This window comes from Apis cerana, linkage group LG14, assembly GCF_029169275.1.
Source record: "Apis cerana isolate GH-2021 linkage group LG14, AcerK_1.0, whole genome shotgun sequence".
Lineage (NCBI taxonomy): Eukaryota > Metazoa > Arthropoda > Insecta > Hymenoptera > Apidae > Apis > Apis cerana.
The window spans coordinates 11,378,039-11,392,500 of NC_083865.1; the positions used below are offsets into that span (position 1 = coordinate 11,378,039).

Consider the following 14,462-nt stretch of genomic DNA (forward strand, 5'->3'; position numbering starts at 1 on the left):
TCACCGTTTACGGGGAGAGAAGATGCGGTAATCGCGTGGAACCGATATCGAATCGCCGCGCTCGCGGGAGGAACGGGCGAAGGAAGGCGAGAAGATTCTGTGAGAGTGAACTCGTCGCCGGGGGAGAGAAGGTTGACGCTTCGTAGTCGGCACTCGTAAAATTTGCGGCGTTGAAGAGGGGAGAGAGCGGCGACTCCAAGTTGGAAACAAGAGAGCCCGGGGCAAAGTGGCGCTGAGGCGCCGCTTCTCGACACCCGCCTCCCCGAAACCTTATCCTCCCACCCTCCATCTTGCCCCCATCTATTTCCATCTTAATTCGTAATAAGCCGTAATAATCGCCGCGATCGTTTCCGCCAAACTTCTCTAATTGTCCGTAACGAGAACGCGAGGTCGGCTGCGAGAGCGTAGCTGGTCCGAGGAGGGAACTCGGTGAAAATCGGTGTAACGGTAATGGCTGTTTCGCCACGGCGCAGAGAAGATCGGCGTCGATTTGTAAATTCCTGCCGGGAGGAGGGGGACGCGCCCAACTTTTAAGTTTTAACGAGGCGAGAAAGGTCCGTTCCTCCACTCGCTGGACTGCTGCTTCGTTTCCTCTGGTGGGGGAGGAGGGGATACGAATATTTTTCGAGAGAAGACTGGCGTTTCGCGGTCGATTAAAGGCTCGGTTCGGTGAGCGCGGCGAATAGAATGACAAAAAGGAGCGGAGGAGGAGGAGGAGGAGGAGGAGGCGGAAACGTCAACGGGTAATTCGATTTCCTTTCCGACGCGACGCATTCGCCAGACGACGCAACTCCCTCGAATCCTCGCGAAAGACGTTTCATGCCCGCATAATCTTCTCGTCTCCCGTCATTCTCTCTCTCTCTTATATTTGCAAAGCGAGATTCTGACGTTAATGCGCCGCACTTCCAAACCTTCAACGAAACCCGAAATAGAGAAATGTTTGCGGAAGAGAAGGTGGTGGGAAGGGAGCAGTTGGAAACGCGACGTTCCGCGAGTTCCCCTTCCCTCCAATTGTGGCAGGGATAGGGGAGGGGGGGCGAAGTTACGCGTGGAACAAGGATCGTTGCGAAGGTTGATAAAACCGATGATACTCGACCTGTGATAATTAATACAGCGTTTGTATTTTTTTTCCTTTTTTTTTTTTATCGAGAGCGAGAAAGCTTCGATCCCGCGTGTTCGTCGTCGTTTCGAGAGGAGAGGAGGAAAGAACGCGCGATGGAACCATCGCTTTTCCACTGTAAACATCGTATATTTTTTTTTTTTTTTTGTTTGTTTTTCGTATTTTGACCGAATCGGAAGGCGCGCCGTTGGAAAAGCATCGGATACGAGCCATTACCTCGCGTCCCCTTTATCCGTTTTTCGTTCCACTTCAACCGACCTCTCTCGCGTGAATATTTTCCGATAATTATAATTGACTTTTTTTACGCGGTCGATGCGCTACTGCCACCCCGCCATCCACCCCGACCGGGAGTAATTATGAAAGCAATTAAAATCGTTGGCGAATTACTCGTCCCTTCCTTAACGGGAAACGGAGGAAAGAGCAGGGAGCAGAGAGGTACAAACGCGCGGCGCGTATATAGCCCCGAGGTAAACATATTTTCCGTTCTATCCGCGATCGAATCGTTCGTCTTTCCAAGTCATCGCCCGTATCGTCCGATTCCGTCCGTGTTCCTTCCTCCCCGAACCGCGAGGGAGGAGAGAGGCGACCGGTCAACGGCATCGAATCACGCGAATAAACTGCCGCTCGCGTCCTATCTTCTCGCGCTCGTTCCATATTAAATATATAAGAAAAGATATTTCAATATTGGCGAGTAAACACGCGCAAATAGTTTCCACGTTTCCTCGCGTCGGAACGAGGACGACGCCGTATTTACAACGCAACTCCGCGTATGTTCTCGACCGAATACTTGACGATACGGAAAAATATTCCTTGGGCGCTCTATGTCGATTTTCTTCCGGCAAAAGTCGGCCGGAAAACGAAATTTTCGAGCCGAACGGTCGAACGTGATCGAGCTGTATCTCGAGGCTGTGATAATTCCTGCTAACAGCGAGAAGAGGATAGATTCGTAGGGGTTTAAACGAATACGAAATATCGGGCAAAAAGATGCGGAGATAGATTTTTCGTCTTTATTCGATTCCATCGTTCCTTTACGCGGTGAAAAATCTGTTTCGCGTTGTCGAGAGCGTGCTCGAACATTATCGAGTTTCAGCCACGGGTTAACGCGCTTTCCACCTCTCGTTCGTCTCGACGTCTCGATGGCTCGGGATAGCCGCGCGATGTTTGTTCGAAACCGATGAGGAACGATTAATTCCGTCTCTGATTGTTTCCCTCTTCTCTTTCTCTCTCCCCCTCTTTCTTCGCTTCGCGTCTCGAAGCAGTTGGAAAATTTAGCCGTCGAGCGTTAAGTTTTTCGCAGCCGCGCTAACAAGTCGTGCACGTGACTGGATGGGATAACGATATGACCACGCGTTCCTTCCTGGTCAACTTGCTCGTAGAAATTGTAGATGAGCCTCGATTACGTATTCCGATCGTACGCGATATCAAGCTGCCTGGCTTCTCCTCGCTCGTGATGGAGTGTTTTCTGCCCTCGATCCCTTCCTCTCTTCCTCTCTCTTCGCCCACTATATCCCTCCGTGTATCGCGCTCTCTCTCTCTCTCTCTCTGCTCGGCCATCGAAGTCGCAAGTTTGCGACGAGGAAACCTTAGGAATCCACACACGAGCGACGCATCGACCTCGTAGGTAGGGAAATATTTAAACTAGGCATGTGGCGTGCACGGCGAAAGGGAAGATCTCTGGTCTGCGGCGGAAAGGGGCGAAAGATTACGGGAGAGGATCTCGGCCGAGAAGCTCTGTTTTGATTTCCCCTGTGTTGTTCCGCGCGCGTTCTAGAAACAGCCATTAATTATCATCGTTAATTATCATGGTCGCGTTCGATAAAACATGGACGTCGAAAGGATGGAAAACAAGCTCGGTGATCCGTCGTGTTTACTTTGCGAGCGAGTGGCGGCGGGGTTGGCGTGGCGAAAGAAGGAGGGGAGGCGGGGAGGGAGCGGAAGAAATTCTCTCGTGGGGAGAAAGGAGAAAGGAAGGAAGGAAGGAAGGAAGGAAGGAAGGAAGGGAGAAACGAAGCGGAGAGATTGGAAACGGGGGTTGAATTATACCGAAGGAGTGACGTCTACGGAGATAATCACACGCCTCGTAACAGCCAGTTCATCATCGTGGTATCGTGCTTAAGGGTGCTTGATGCATCGTGGAAATCGCGCACGAACCGTACCCAACGAAAACTCGAATATAGATCTTACTTGGGATCTTCGGCCAACTCTTTCCTTCCCTCTCGCGTCGACTCGAGGAAAGGCTCGAAACGATCGAGAACTCGAGAAACCCGACGATCCGTGCGTGATATCTCGCGTGCGATGATGTGACGAGGATGTTACATTTTTTCAGGGGCGCTGCAGATCACCGGATCCGACGTGAACGATCAAGGAAAGTACGAGTGCGTGGCGAACAACTCGGTGGGCACCGAGTATTCGAAATCCGCCATGCTGTACGTGAAAGGTAGGTGGTTATATCCGTCCGTGTTCGACCACGTCGTCGTTTACCACCATCGTTTGCGTGGTAAAAAACGCGTGTAACGCGAGATTCGCGGCGTTAAACCACCCCCCAGTTTTCCCGTTTCCCATGAAAATTAATGCCACGTAGTTAAAGCGTAATTAAACTAAGCTGACGGCACAAAGGATTCGCGCGCTTGAAATCGCGTCGCAAATATTATGATGCGGCGACGCGGCATTTCTTGCGGTGGTGGAAACCCTGTGTGCGTCCCTCGAGATTCAAGTATCGCGTAATCAAATGCACGGCTCCCGACAGTTTCGAGTCGCATGCGCGTTGTTAATTGGCACGGGATAGTAGCCGCCGCGTCCCCGACCAATCCGACCAACCTCTCCTCTCAAACTTCTTCCCCCGTTTTCGGTGAAAGCGAAAAGGGAAAAAGACGAAGGAAGGAAAGGGAAAAGAAAAAAAAAAAAAGGAAATTTCGTTCTGTTCTGATTCTCGACGACGACGACGACGACGACGACGACGACAGTTCGACGCGTTGCGCCCAGTTTCTCCATACCGCCGCCCGCTGTCAGCGAGGTGATGCTCGGCGCTTCTCTGAACCTGACCTGCGTCGCCGTCGGATCCCCGATGCCGTACGTGAAATGGAAGAAAGGGCCGTCCTTGGATCTGACCCCGGAGGACAATCTTCCAGTTGGTAGAAACGTGCTGATGCTCACAGACATCAAGGAGACCGCCAACTATACTTGCACGGCAGCCAGCGATCTCGGCGTCATAGAGGTTACGTCGATGGTGAAAGTTCAATGTTCGTATCGCATCCTATATCGCGACGCGTCGTGTCTCCTATCGCCGTATCGTATCCTATCCTATCGTATCGTATCGTATCGTATCGAGATGGATCGAGATGGATCGAAATCCTCGTGTAAATCCTCGGAGATCACACGCGCGCACCGACCTATCGGGCTACGTAACGTAACGTAACGTAAAACGATCAATCACGCGGATCGGTGTGCGCGGCCGTGTGTTCGAAAGCGGAGGTTGTACGAGGTGTGCACGACGAAGCGAACGATGCCGGGTAGACGAGTGGAGCGGAGGAGGATCGGCGATCGATCGATCGATCCGGTTTACGCGTTGCGCGAAAAGATCGGAGGGGACGATCGTGTTGTAAATTGGTGGGAGGGGGGGAGGAATTGTTGTAACATCGATGTAACGACGAATATAATTCTAGCTCTGCCCGGGCCTGCGGAGAACGTGCAAGTGTCGGACATCACGGCGACATCCGTGAAGCTGACTTGGTCCTACAAAGATCCGGACGAGGTCCAGTACTACGTGATACAGCACAAGCCGAAGCACGTGAATCAAGCGTTCGCCGAGATATCGGGCATCACCACCATGTACTATCACGTGCGGAGTCTCAGCCCTTACACCGAATACGAACTTTACGTGATAGTCGTGAACGCAATTGGCCGTGGTCCCCCGAGTGCCCCTGTGACGGTCACCACTGGAGAAACGAGTCAGTATTTCCTATTCCTCCTTACCCCCCCGCCCCCAACCCTGTATCTCCGCATATTTTCTTTTTCTCATTTTATTCATTGGCGCACGCGCGCGCGCGCGCGCGTTCCTCTCCGAAAATTTTCCGCATGTTTTCGTTTGAGCGCGCGTTTGTCGTCCCATCGTCGAGAAATACGCTCCGGGATATCCGGCGCGCGTTTCGAATCACGATCGAACGAAAACTTTGCGACTCCATCCGTACATATCTCGTGACGATGAAATATCGTGACGAGTTTACCTAGAAATGGAATGGACGGCCAGCTTTTTTTTCGCGCGCCGCGTACCCGCGTACCCGAAAGATTGCTTGTATTACGAGCCCGACCGATCGCGTACGAATTTTTGCACGTAGATAATGTTTTTTGCACCACCAAAGGAGGAACAAGTTTTGATACGGTTTTTGAGGGAAATTATACCTTTTTTTCCATGCTGTCCGTCGTGGACGCACGCGTTGATTCATGTAAGTGACAAGACATTTTTTTCACCTACCACTACTACCGATCCCCCACCCAACCGCCATCTCTCTTTCTCTCTCTCTCTTTCTCTCTCTTTCTCTCTTTCTTTCTCTTTCTCTCTCACTCTCTCTCTTTCTCTGTGTCGCACCATGTATTAGTGTTTTTGTCGGATCGTGTTCGCCGCGACCACCGCGCTTCGACGTCCGACGTTACGCTCTGCATTTTTCTCGTCTCTGTCTTTTCCCCTACCCTGTATCTCTGTATCTCTTTACCACCACAATCATCACCGTCACCGACACCGCCACCATCATCATCGCCCCCCTCCCCCCCTTCGAGTCTCTCCGTCTCTTTCCTGAGCGAAAGAGCGAAACCGATACGCGGGGAGACGAAAGCACGCGAAATTGCACCTTTCCTCGATAAAAGTAGCCGCACTCTCTTCGCACCTCGTGAAAATACGAACGAGAAAATACGATTCGTATTTTCACCGTGCATTATATACCATTTAATTCACATAATGATCATCGAAAATAATCGTTCATCCTTTTTTTCAATAGCGGAATCGACAAATGGAGGTGCCAGTAAGTTCAATCATCAATATTAAGAGTGTTGTAGCAAACGTATTTTCTATTCTCATTTTTCGTACGTTTTTTTTCTTTTTCTTCTTCTTTTTCTTCTTTTTCTTTATTTTTTCTCTCTCTCTCTTTCTTCTCTTTCTTTATCTCTCTCTCTTTTTTTTCGTTTCATGCTCTCTCGTTTTGATTTTTCATTTTTTTGTCTCTCTCTTTCACTTTTTTCGTCCCCAATTCTTTGTGTTTTTGTTCATTCGAAGCACACGCACATGTACGTTATTCCGTTTGCACCCGCACACCTATCGACGCTTATCGCGTATCGAAACGAGCTAATCAATCGCAACAAGATACACACGCTGTTTCCTTATTCTTTTCGTTGAATTTTATTCTCTTCGGTAAATAAATTGCACAATATAATCACGATATCCCGAATGTCGTAGAGGATGACTTGATTTTTTCTCTCTCTTTATTTCTCTTTTTACACTTTCTCTCTCTACACTTTTTTTTTACACTGGAATTTCTGTTCTTTTTTTCTCTCTCTCTCTCTCTCATTTTTTCATTCGGTTCTTTATTATGGTGTATTTCTCTCTCGAGGGGTGTACTACTTACCACTCTCCTGTCCGGTGACTAACTATTGATTGACTCGTCCATGTAGAAAACGCTCCGATTCCGAGGGAGAAAGTCCAAAGATAATCTGTTCGTTTCTAGAACCGGGTACCGCACCGCGGAAGGTTCAGGCCCGGCCATTGAGCTCGAGCACGATGGTCATACAATGGGTCGAGCCAGAGACACCGAACGGACAAGTGACGGTAAGTTTTCGCAACGTTTTCGCTCTCTTCGTCCAATTCGGCCCAATCGATTTCCAACTCTCCCTTTTTCCTCCCTTGCTTTGTCCTTTGCAGGGTTACAAGATATATTACACGACGGACCCGAATCAACCGATGGCCTCCTGGAAGTATCAGATGGTGGACAACAACCAGCTGACCACCATCTCGGATCTGGACACCCACACGATATACACGATTCGAGTGCAGGCGTTGACCAGCGTCGGTCCCGGTCCATTGAGCACACCTGTCCAGATTAAGACGCAACAAGGGGTGCCGAGCCAACCGGAGATGTTGACCGCGATAGATATCGGGGAGACCACGGTAACCCTCCAGTGGAATAAACCTATTCATAGCGCGGAAAATATTCTCAGCTATGAATTGTATTGGAACGATACTTACGCTCAGGTGGGTGAACGCTCCTTTCTTCCTCTTCTTCTCTTTTCTCCCGCTCTCCTTTTCCTCTCTCTCTCTCTATCTCTCTCTTTCTGTCTCTTTCTTCCTCTCTCTTTCCCCGAATGGAAAAGAACAATTACGCTCAATATACGCGTCCGTCGTTGCGCACGATCGTCGGGATCGCGATCGATTTCAGGAGAAGCATCACCGCAGGATACCGGTTACCGAGAACTACACGTTGACGGGCCTCTACCCGAACACCCTGTATTACGTTTGGCTGGCCGCCCGGAGTCAACGGGGAGAAGGAGCTACGACGATACCGTATCCGGTTCGCACGAAGCAGTACGGTAAGCAGATAACCAAACGAACGAGCGAGAAAAGCGAAAAGAAAGGAGGAGGAAAAAAAAAAAAGAAATAAGAGTGAATTCACGCAGCGAGGAGTGCCGATTAAAAATCGATTCGCGATTGTTCGCGACGGACGAGGAGGAGAAAAATGGAAAAATGAAAATATTTCGATCGTTCGCTCGATCGATGATATGCACGATCGATAGATACGCGCATCGACGCGATCGCGAATCGTTTTGGCACGGCAGGTAGGAGGTGCTGTAGAGTTAGAGACGCTCCCGCAAGTAGCGTAAGCTAAATTAATTCGCAACATATATATTCAGAGATGATTCGTTGATCGCGTTATTCGTTGGGTACGTTTGTGGATGGGTGGGAGGGTGGGTGGGTGGGATTTCGTGGGGGGAAGAAGGAAAAAAAAAATGAGAAAAGAGAAGACGGAAGATAGAGAGTATCGTTGAAATCGTGAAGTGTGGGAGAGTGAGAATGATTGCATGCGTTGCAAATAAGACAGCCGTTTTTGGATGCCACTTTATATATATATATATATATATATATCTATCTATATATATACGTACATATCATACATATAAATTGCACTAAGCACTGCATCGATATATGTGTGCATTTTGGGCACCTCTTTTCATTCTTGATAACGTATGGTTTTACGTCCGTTCTTCAGTTTACTTTTTTTTTTTTTTAATTGTCTCTTGTCTCCTTGTCTCTCGATCGAGGCACCTCACGTTAACTCAACGCGAATTAACGCGCGAGTTAACCGATCGGGAAATTTCTCTAATCACGTAATTTTTCGACTGTTCAAGGATCGACTCGTGAGTTTTTCCTTGAGATTGATTCGTACCTCTCTCTCTCTCTCTCTCTCTCTTTCTATCTCTCTCTCTTTCTCTTTCTCTCTTTGAACCTTTAAGTTTTCGATCCCTCTCGTCGCATCTTATCGGTCAAGTTGGAACGCGTCTCGATTTCGAAGCCGAGTCGAGTTGATCGAATCGAGGTCGCGAATACTCGTTTCTCAATTTCCACGGGATACGATTCCCCGATATCTATCTATATCCGTATATCCAACGTCTCGAGTTGGAAGGAATCTCGGGCGTGACTCGATTCGAGGCTCGAGCTCGTAATTAGCCGCGATCGTTCTATGACCGATAACGATGATCGACGATATTTCCCTACCACGTTTTCGTTTTTTTTTTCTATTTTTTTTATCTCTCTCTCTCTCTCTCTCTTTCTTTATCTCTCTCTCTGTCTGTCTCTCTCTCTCTCTCTCTCCCTCTCTCCCTCCCCTACAACTGAGTGTTATACAGTCCCCGGGGCTCCGCCTCGCAATGTAAGCGGAGAAGCGGTCAGCCCGACCTCCATACGGGTAACATGGGAACCACCGCCTGCCGATCGATCGAACGGAAGGATCGCGTACTACAAGCTGCAAGTGGTCGAGAGCGGACGCTCCGACTCGGAGGCGAAAGTTATCAAACTGAATGACACGCAATTCGTGTTGGACGAACTGAAAAAGTGGACCGAGTATCGGATTTGGGTATTGGCCGGGACCAGCGTAGGTGACGGACCTCCGAGTTATCCTATCTCTGTCAGAACTCACGAGGACGGTATGTATCATTGACGCTCAGTCATATTTTTTCTCTCTAACGTTTACTCGAACCAAGGTTTGGCGGAGGTGTGGCGTTCGAAACGATCGAAATTTTATTCTCCCTCTGTTTTCCGATCGCGAGTCGTTTCGGATCGATTCGCGAGAAAAGGAAGGGACGGGAGAAATGACGGGGGAGGATGATCTCCTCGTCCAAATTTGACGAGGAGGAGGAGAAGGAGCAGGAGGATTTCGACCGCCACGCCTCGCATTCCATGCTATTTGATACTTTTGCGAAGGCGATGTATCGCGACAGAACGTTCATCGCGCAAGAGCCAAAAATATAAAAGCCCGCCAAAAGAGTCAGTCCGAACGGTGATACCGCGTGATTCCAGTGCCGGTTGCGATCGCAATATACCCCGATTCTCAACTCGATGATACGATTCGCTCTATCCTTCGACCGTCTACATCTATGTATGTATAATAAATCTGTGTAATTAAACGTTAATATCTTCGATTTCAGATTCCGCCGATATCGTATTATCATTATTATTCTCTTCCCAAATTCAAAACCGACTTTGAACCGATTCCTTTTCTCTTTTTGATTATCTCTCGCACTCTTTCTTTCACTCTCTCTCTCTCTATCTCTCTCTCTCGTATCTCTTCATTCTCTCACACTCTCAATCTTTCTCTCTCACTCTCTCTCTCTCTCTTCTTTTTTATTTCGGTTCCGATATTCTTTTATCCGATAACGTTTTCCTGTGTTTCCGTTTTAGATTGAATATTATCGTTGTATCTTTTCTTTTTTTTTTTTTTTTTTTCGTTTCGTTCGATTCCATTGAATTATATCATTATATCATTTTACGTTACGTTGTTGTTATTATTATTATTATTATTATTATTGTATCATATCATATTATATTATATTATATTGTATTGTATTGTATAATACGTATAAAGCTTCTCCTCTCAGGCCACTTTTGCGTTTCAGTTACGCTTTCGAGAAACGAACTGTCGACTCAGCCTTGTCGTGGCAACAGAGAAGATACCAGGACGAACACGCGGCCCTTTTTTTCCGTTCCAAATCAAAACGTGTAAACGATCCGATTTTTTTGTCGCGCGAACGTAAGTTTTTTGAACGCGCGCACGTCAATTTTTTCAAGTTTCTTCTCCTTTTAAAGCTGTACCTTGGTCCTTCGCCAACACCACTCTCTTCCTATCGCTTCTCTGCCCCGCCGTCTTCCCAACTCCCACGTGTGAGTGTATGTGTGTGCGCCCTTTCCCTCCCCCTCCCCGGCCCCTTTGCTTTTTGAGACTCTCCTTTTTGAACGCGGGACGCGGCACTTGCGTGACGAGACGGGAAATCATGTTGGCCCTAATTTTTTGGCTGGCGAGATTTTATATTTTTGGAATTTTTGCGATTACAACGATCTTCCATGAATTTATTCTATACTCCTGTAAAGCCCCGAAATTTTCCCCACTGGAGTGCCCCAGACCTTTTTTCCAGGTGGTGCACGCAGCCACGGATTTTTCAGAAGCTGATAACCAATTTTTGAGCTCAGCTATTGTGCATTTGTCGTGCAAAAAAAAAGAATCGTTGAAAAAGAAAAAAAGAAAAAAAAAAGAAAGAAAGAAAGTAAGGAAAAGAAAAAAAGAAATGAAAAAAAAAAGAAAGAAAAAAGAAAAGAAAAGAAAAAAAAAGAAAAAAGGCAAAAAAAGAAAAAAAAGACAAGCACGAGGAAACGTATTTTCTTACATATATTTTTTACAGGGCCTAATCGCAACTCTACCTTTACACGTTGTTGCCGTTGGTTTTTTCCCCCCTCCCCTAAGCCCCCTAACTTTTGAAACTTGGATACCCCATATTAACACGTTAATTAATACTTAATAATATATACTGATTCACGTGTTTTTGTCTTTCCTTAAAGCATTTGCAGGAGGATGATCCAGGTTTTGAACAGCTAGTTTTTAAGATTTATTCGCACTAACGTAACATACCGATTGTCTCATGTTATGTATTCATAACACTTAATGTTCTTTCTGGTGGTATAACCGTGATTATTACGTCACGTAAAGATGTTTCGTTTCTCTCTTTAGTTCGTTGACTCACTCTTGCCACGTGTTACGAAGATAGAGGCCAAGCTAATCGTCCTCACTAGTCCTTCACGGCGTTATTTTTACCGTTCCGAGAAGGAAAATTCAACCTATGTTTGTTCTCTCCCGAATCTCGGTTCTCCGACGACGTACGCGCTTATATCGGACGGGGAAGTAACGGCCGTGAACGAGGGCGGCAGCTTGCCGATGAAACGCTTACGTGTGTATATATACATATGTGTATGTATATATGTATATACATAAAGAGAAAAGAAGAACGAAAAAAAGAAAAGGAAAGCTATCGCGTACGAAAATGGCGAAAATTTCGCGAAACGTTTCTTCCTTGTTTTTCGCCGTATACCTATATATACATACATATGTATATATATATATGTATAAATACAAATATTTTTACATATCATATATATGTATATATACATATATAATATATTTCTATATCTCTGATATATAAGGCTCTTTTGTCTTTAGTTAAAATTTAGTTCTACCTATCGTTTGCACATGTTTAGAGCATGCCTTCGTTTGTTTATCGATCCCCTTCGGTCTCATCGATATCCTTTCCCCGCCCATCATTTTTTTATCCCGGACTATCCGAAAAGATCCTTGGAATCCGCAACTCGGTAACAAACTCCCTACTACTACTACTACTACTACTACTGTTACTACTACTACTACTACTATTACTACTACTACTACTAATCCCCCTTCCGGAGAACCGTCGAGCTGCTGTCGAGTCTGCGATATCGAACCATCACTACCGAACGTCTCCTATGAATGGCATGCCGATGCACGAAGAAATTTTGCTTTTCGTTTCTCTTTCGAATCTCTCCTTTCCCGTTTTCCCGATTCGATACCCGGGCTCGTAACTCGGTTCGGGTATCGTCCCCACCCTGCATGATGTACAAGACAAGATTTTTTAACTCCCCCTTCCTCTCCATCCGACACTCCGCCCGATCGACCTCTCGAGTCTCGAGCGAAAGCGAAAAAGGGGGATAGACGGGCGACAGAAATCGATGAAAGAAAAGAGATCGAGGTGATAATTTCTCTCTCCCTTCATCTTTTTCATTCCTCCCTCTCTGTTCCCCTCAGGTTGAACGGAGGGGAGGACAGGGGTTGTGCGTGGCGCGTGGTCGAACGCGCCAACTACACTCGCTCGCTTTTGTCTTTGAAAAATAATCGAAGATCCGGCGAAAATCGGAATCATTTGTCGCGAGGAGGGGCATTGTGGAAACGCCGCGATTGTCGCGAACGTTGAATCTCTAACGACGTTCCCTCCAACCTTTTACGCTCGAGCTCGACGTTTACGGACCGATCTCCTTTCTCTCTCTCTCTCTCTTTCTCTTTCTCTCTTTCTCTTTCGTTTTACCACTTCTCCAGTTTTTCCCACTTCCTCCCACGCATTGTCCCGTTTACGGATCCTCGTCACCATCACCACCACCATCACCTCTCGCAACAGCAGACTCGGCAAAGCGAGGCGGAACGATAAAAAGCACTGCTGAAAGCACCCTGCCGTGTAAGCTCGCACATTATCAAAGCACAAAAGTTCTTCACCGTCGTGTATACGTATACTCGTTCGTTTATTGTCATTGTCGCCACTACCAATATAATTATAATTGTATCGTCCCACGAACGTGTTATCGATATATATATACATATATATATATATTATATGTACACATGGGAAATTTGATATAAATATACATGTGTATATATAATGTATATATTGGATTATCGTGTTTACGAGTGTATGCACGGGGCACCACGGTAAAAAGGTATTATTTTTCATGCGGGCACGGTTTTATCTCGCACCCACCACGCACGCATGTAAAGTCGCACACGCGTGTCATGCACGAAAAAAGAGAAAATAAAAATAAAGCAGGAGGATGAGGAGGAGGAGGAGGAGGAGGAAGAGGAGGAGGAGGAAGTGGTGTCGGAGATGGTGTTACGTACGTACGTATCTACGCACGATGCTACGCGCACGCAGACGCGCCTCGCGTCTCGCTAGCTGTGCACTACCACCACCACTGTCGCCACCACTACCGCTATCACCACTACCACCGTTCGAAATGCAAAAGCTTCGCTTTACCCGACAGCCAAAAAGCACAGCCGCGTGCACTCGGCCACGTATATAGAGGGGGGAGGGGTGGCGTGTGTATACGTACGTACGCACCTATTCGAGACCGATTCGTGCGTGGACAAGCGCGGGCGACTGTATGCGCACCCCCCGTCGTATACGCATATAGCAATATCTAAGCGATATGTTAGGTATATATAGTATTCGCCGTGTTCGAAACAGCACCGTATTTCGCAGCGCACCCTTTATCGTTATCGCTATATATTCACGTGTTTCTTATATATATATATAAATATCAATTGTCACACTCGATTGCGATATATCGTGTCGAGCACCTGCACTGAGAGCACCCTTGATCGACGAGCACCCACTCACCGAGAGTTCGACTTCGCTTGCAACTACTGATCAACCACGCGCCTTCTCCACGTCATCTCGATACGTCATCTACGCCGATCACTCAACTTGATCTTCACTTAATTTAGCTTAATCTTGATAATAATTGTAACGATAATTTATAATTTGTCGTCGATGGCATAAATCGTCGGATGGCATCGAGTTGGCGTCGGGTCGGTGCACGCGTGAATGCGTGAACGAGTGTGTCGAAGAGTATATATTCAGGATGCGAGAGTAGTAAAAAACGGGAAACGTGTCACGAGTCGCGAGAGGAAAGGAAAGGACGAGAAAAAGAAAAGTTGTTGCGGGTATTGTCGGAGAGAATATCCCGGGAATGATCTATTGATTCGGTGGTGATTAGCAACGCGTGTAACCTCGATGGAAGAGAACCACGTTGTTGTTCGCACCGCGAAGAAGACGTTCACTTTAAAACATTTGAATACCAATATCCAATTTAATCTTTCCGATTGAACGTTGGCCCGTTCGAGGCAACGATCCAACAGCTCGCCACGTCTCGAGCAAAGAGTTTCGTCGATCCCGATCTCGATCGTCGATCAACGATCAACGACGATCCGCAATCTATATATACGCACGAGTTATA

The 14,462-nt window shown here is 47.1% G+C and overlaps 1 protein-coding gene across 14 annotated transcripts in view; it reads left to right on the plus strand.

The window, feature by feature from the left end:
- The window catches only part of LOC107999877 (tyrosine-protein phosphatase Lar), a 201,490-nt gene that overhangs the window by 173,064 nt on the left and 13,964 nt on the right, over positions 1-14,462 (plus strand). For 7 of the 14 annotated variants that reach the window (XM_062084971.1, XM_062084966.1, XM_062084968.1 and 4 more), the window contains 8 exons: positions 3,447-3,557; positions 4,084-4,359; positions 4,783-5,067; positions 6,112-6,135; positions 6,835-6,935; positions 7,029-7,358; positions 7,543-7,693; positions 9,008-9,304. In XM_062084971.1, coding sequence (XP_061940955.1) covers positions 3,447-3,557; positions 4,084-4,359; positions 4,783-5,067; positions 6,112-6,135; positions 6,835-6,935; positions 7,029-7,358; positions 7,543-7,693; positions 9,008-9,304 — 1,575 coding nt within the window. The remainder of the gene's footprint in view (positions 1-3,446; positions 3,558-4,083; positions 4,360-4,782; positions 5,068-6,111; positions 6,136-6,834; positions 6,936-7,028; positions 7,359-7,542; positions 7,694-9,007; positions 9,305-14,462) is intronic. The other 7 variants (XM_062084973.1, XM_062084976.1, XM_062084974.1 and 4 more) reach the window with 6 other exon arrangements.